This window comes from Colias philodice, chromosome 20 (assembly GCF_061535455.1).
Source record: "Colias philodice isolate Cphi_HAF_F1 chromosome 20, ilColPhil1 Martin Lab GWU primary, whole genome shotgun sequence".
NCBI lineage: Eukaryota > Metazoa > Arthropoda > Insecta > Lepidoptera > Pieridae > Colias > Colias philodice.
The window spans coordinates 8112956-8118119 of record NC_143105.1 but is presented as its reverse complement, the minus strand read 5'-3'; the positions used below and the strand labels follow the sequence as shown (position 1 = coordinate 8118119).

Sequence of the window (5164 nt, the reverse complement as noted above, 5' to 3'; positions counted from 1 at the left end):
GTTGATTCCTGTTATTCATTCACTCACACTCCCACCACCCGCTTGGCCGTGTTGCCGCGGCTTAAGCAAACTCTCGACCATTTCACTTGAAAACACGCAGCCGAGCGGCCGCGTCGCCTAGCGTCGCTCCTTGTGCGTTGTTTGTGATCGTAAATGAACTTCCGATATGACTCCGCATAAATTTTGCGGAGGCGGATGCGGAGGCGGAGGTTAAATTCTTTGCGGAAGTTCCGCAGTAACGGAGGCGGAGGCGGAGTTCCGTTACAACCCTAATAAAAACCTGAGCGCATGCTATGTGTGAAACGAATCAAGCGGTTTGATTTCTATTTTTATAAATGATCTTTTGATATTTGAACTTTTTAAGATTGTATAGAGTTAGAGTTTTAATAGACTTAGATTAAGCTGATGATATGTTTTTTTTTTATTTACAAGTGTGTTTTAATATTTGTTTGAAGCAAATGTGTGTGCTGAGTAATTAGTTAAAAATGTTTACTAAATAGGTCATATATTATATAGATGACAAATTGATACAACGTCTGTAGTTTGTGACGTATAAATTTCAATCAAAATCAACATGGTTTACAAAATAAACATTTTATATTGACTTATTTAAAAATGTTTATTCAAAATTATAAGTATTTTTAACGCATTTAGAATGATTTTTTCTTTGAAACTTATTGATCATAATTTATAAGCAGCCTGGTAGATAAATAAAAGGTATGCAATCATTATGTTTATCTTTTAAAACGAACTCCGTTAATGTATTAAATTACCTACTAGCCAAACCTACCCATTAATAAAACAAATATTCATTTCAGCCCTAAAAATGGAACAAATCTTCATGATCGAAGTTTTCGTCAAAAAAATTGTATTGAAAATAGAACCACCTGAAAAAGATGAATACGAACTTAGAATGGAAGAAGAGGAGAGAAGAAGGGAAGCAGAAGCACTAGCAGCAGCAGAAGCAGCTAAGAAAGGTAAAAAAGGAGGCAAACCGGCAAAACCTAAAAAAGGCAAGAAGGGAAAAGAGCCTCCAATGCCCTCTGAGGAAGAAATGAAATTCATGCAAACGTGCACAATGCAAATGAATTGTTTACCTTTATTTGATTTTTATGTCGCCCACGATAACTTTATTGCGCCTCCTCCACCGCCACCACCGGGTAAAAAAGGTAAAAAACCACCAAAACCTAAAAAAGGCAAGAAGGGAAAGGCTGCACCCATCAAAATTGTTTTGCCATCCGAACCATTACCTCAACCTCCATACTTTGGTGTCGGCAATTCTGTAATGTTTCTATCCAGACCGTCGAAACTAGAAGAAGTGTTGAGAAAAACGCCAATTTATATAACAGTATGGAATCGTGATCAAGAGATGAATTGCATAGGATTCTGTGTTGTCGAATGGCATGAATCATTTTTTCAATGTCTTGAAAAGGCTAGTGAAATGAATCCAGTCGATATGGACCAAGCTGAATTCAGAAGTACAACGAAACCTGAAATGGTTACTAATACTGTAGAATTAACGAGACCGTTACAATGCGAGGAGGATTTAAAATCCTCTGGTGAAATCGAGTTTTTTATACGTTTGACATGTTTGGGCAATCGTATCATCACTTACTTTGTTGCTTTGCCAGAAATGGAGAGGTTGCCGGGCCGTAAATATTTAACGGATGACTTGAAATTAAAAGATGTGGAAGTGGTCAGGCATTGGGAAGGAACAACCATAGAAGCTGTTCCACCAGTAGCCTACTTCTTTGGGGCCCCAGATATCAGCAAAGAACCTATACGACCTGTGGAAGAACCGAAGGTTTATGATGATTTTGTAGCACCATTTACATCAAGTGAATTGGCAATTCTTGCTATGGGATTTCCGAAAGGACCTTGTGGGGGTACGAACTGTCCAAAACGTATGGAGTATAGAGGAAGTCAGCATCAATTTATCCATGGAGAAAAGGTAAAAGGAAAGCCTTATAAGCCAGGACAATTTGTTAATAAAAGAGACGTACATGGCCCGTGCGGACGATTAGATTGTCCTTTAGCAAAGAAAGTTCGCGCCTATCTATGTTCGGAAGGTAGCTATAAGCCATGCAAGAAACCATGCTGTAAAGATTATTACTGATAAACCTAAAATGTAGCAATAAACATTAAATTCATCAATTGCATCGTTGTACAACTTTAACCTTTGTTTGTAAAGTTAGGTATAAATCAATAAAATGAACGGTAAAGTCACACAATTAGTACTTTCTCTCTTCGTCTCGATTTTATTTGGGTCAGATTTTAATTCGAATTTAATTTCGGTAGTAAATGAATCACAGTGGCGTTATTCGAAGATGAAAGTACGTTGCAACATTTTGGTGTCGAATATCAATCGAGATAACGGTTCTGTTTATTCTTTGTTAGAAACACCCACAGATTGTTTGTTTATCAATGTTGAATCCAACAAAATTCAAGACGTAAAATGCTTATAATCGATTTTGATTCTAGTAGGGTTTCTATGCGAAATACACCTTTACTGGCGCCTATAAGACGTTTCAATTATTCTCAGAATAATACTTAAAAACAAACACAGCAAGAGAAAACATGGATTCCACGAAACGATCATCATTTGCGATATAGGATTAACAAAGTCTTCAAGTCCTACAAGTGTCTCATACAAACTTACGAATTTGGTAAAACCGTCTAGTTTGGACTCTAATACCATGTGAATAGGGTTTATTTTGAATGTAATGTTAAATTTGTAAATGAAATCATTACAATCATTAGTGTTTTTGAAGATACTTTGCACGTTACGCCCTCTGCCTGTGAACAAGTATCGTAATTAGGACATTTTAAAGGTTTTTACGATATAAGTGCATTGTTTTATTGTTTTGTTAGCAAGTTGTAAGACTTATACGATCTGAGATAACAAAATTTGAGCAGTATATGGAGAGAAAGTGTTATTGAATTGATTAAAATTTGAATATTAAAAGAATTAAAGACCCTTAGGTCTCTTTGAAGTAATAAGTATAGATATAGATTTATTTTTGTCATAATATTATCCATTCTTTGTGGTCAATTCTGTTTATAGTTTCACGTGCTCTTAATTTACAAGTAATTAAAAAAAACTATGTACTGCCTTATGAATCACAGAGTTATTAGATAATGTGTACGTAATTAACTAATGACCGGTAAGTATACAAAAAATAATATACTTACATCTGTTTGTATCATTATTAAAAATTTGTTCTGATGAAAAAAACCTGTAAGATACTAACTTAATGTACTTATCATTACGCAATAAATATAATAGAAAATAATCACATGAAAGTAATGTTTATTATATCACATAACTAGCTTTCCGCCCGCTGCTTCGCACGCGTATTCAGAGAAAAACCCGTTCCCGTAGGATTTCCGGGATAAAACCTATCCTATGTCCTTTTTCGGGTATCAAAATATATCTATACCAAATTTCATGCAAATTGGTTCAGTACTTCAGGCGTGATTGAGTAACAGACAGACAGACAGAGTTACTTTCGCATTTATAATATTAGTATGGATATATAACATTACCTATATAATATATTGCATTTGACTGCCAAAAATGAATTTAAATCAATTTGTACGTAGGTAATAAAATTATATTTCTTTAATTTTCTATAGCTGCACATTTATTAGATACTTACAATAATTACCTACACATTCACTTAAATAAAGCAAAGAGTTAAGTGAGCAAAGCAATATAACATGACTAGTTAAAACGTTGACAAAGAAATTTATCATTGTTAAGTCTGACACGATAATTTATTCAAAAGAACACAATGTGGAGTTGTTATCTACGTAGTATTTTACAAGGTCAGTAAATGCATAAATTACATATTAGATAATAATATATACTACTATAAAATATATCTACGATATTTAATATAGATGTTTAATCAAGGCAAAGTCATCCCGTTTACTTATTTATTTAGAAAAAATATGCTTGTTAAAAAAAACACCGCAAAAAACATTGATACGATAATATTAAAGTATAAAAGTAACAACTATCTGAACAGTTATAAATTTTAAAAATTGCTACCCTAATAATCTCCGTGCTGAAAAATATCCCAATTATTTTTTCAAATCGTGAGAAATGTACTGACAATTTAGGGAAAGTTCATCGTTTTTAAATAATTTGAAAATAGTAGATACGGCATGTACAATTTTATGTTATACATGTTAAAAAATTTCCCTTTCAGTGTGTAAAAGACAAAAGCAAAGAAGTTTATTTTAAGGCGCCTTATTAAAATGCATAGCAAATACAGCTATGTGAGCTTTAAAGCCTTCTTACTCGGAATACATTTTAGACGGCAATTGGTAGAATAAATTTTAGTTTCTGTTATTGTCCTGAAATAGAAATATTCATATAAAATACGATATCGATGTTTTATATAATTATACTTGCTTTGTTTTTAATTTCTTTTTTCATTTTATACATAAAAATGTATTAAGATGTGATAATGATTTATTTTTAAACATAAGCCTTACAAGCATGGAATTGATTTTCTATTCATTTTTAGTAAAATCCGTTACAAACATTATATCATAATTGACCTATTTCTACATTATAATATCTTGCACAGTATATTATAACTTCTTTTTAAATTTCCTTAACAAGTCCACCTATTAAGTATCTCTAAATATCTTCAATAATTTTTCACAAGCCTTTCCACACAATGAAATCGATTAGAAAGCCAGTTATTATGTCATTCGAAATGAATCATCTAATTAGTGATTATCAATGTCAATGATGAATCATCGGCCTAATATGGACCGTGTGGTTCATGTGATGGCTAAATTATATAGTAATTGTTATGTAATTCCTGAGCTAGACCATGAAGCGATGGGAATAAAGGGATTTTTTTTTCAATCATTTATTTTTAGGCTTTTGAACGATTGTTCATGGCAGCCCCATTGCAACAATCAACTTACAAACTAAACACAAATTGATTAAAATATCAAAATAAAACAATGAGTAGGTACACCTAGGACTCCTAGGAGCCAGCGCTATACGTTGAAAGAAAATCTCCCACCATGCCATACACCAACCCTGCCTCCTCCGAGCAAGGGTTGGATAACGAGCTACAAAAAATTCCCAATAAAGGGATTTGTGAGATTGTTTAATAGTTAATTTGGATTTAAATAAGGA

At 33.0% G+C, this 5164-nt stretch overlaps 1 protein-coding gene across 1 annotated transcript; it reads left to right on the top strand.

Annotated features, from left to right (window-relative positions):
- The first annotated feature begins 826 nt into the window (after window positions 1-826).
- Window positions 827-2116, top strand: LOC149479580 (uncharacterized). Its single transcript, XM_089707746.1, has one exon. It carries the CDS (start codon window positions 827-829, stop codon window positions 2114-2116), a length of 1290 nt encoding a protein of 429 aa, XP_089563872.1.
- The last annotated feature ends 3048 nt before the right edge of the window (window positions 2117-5164 follow it).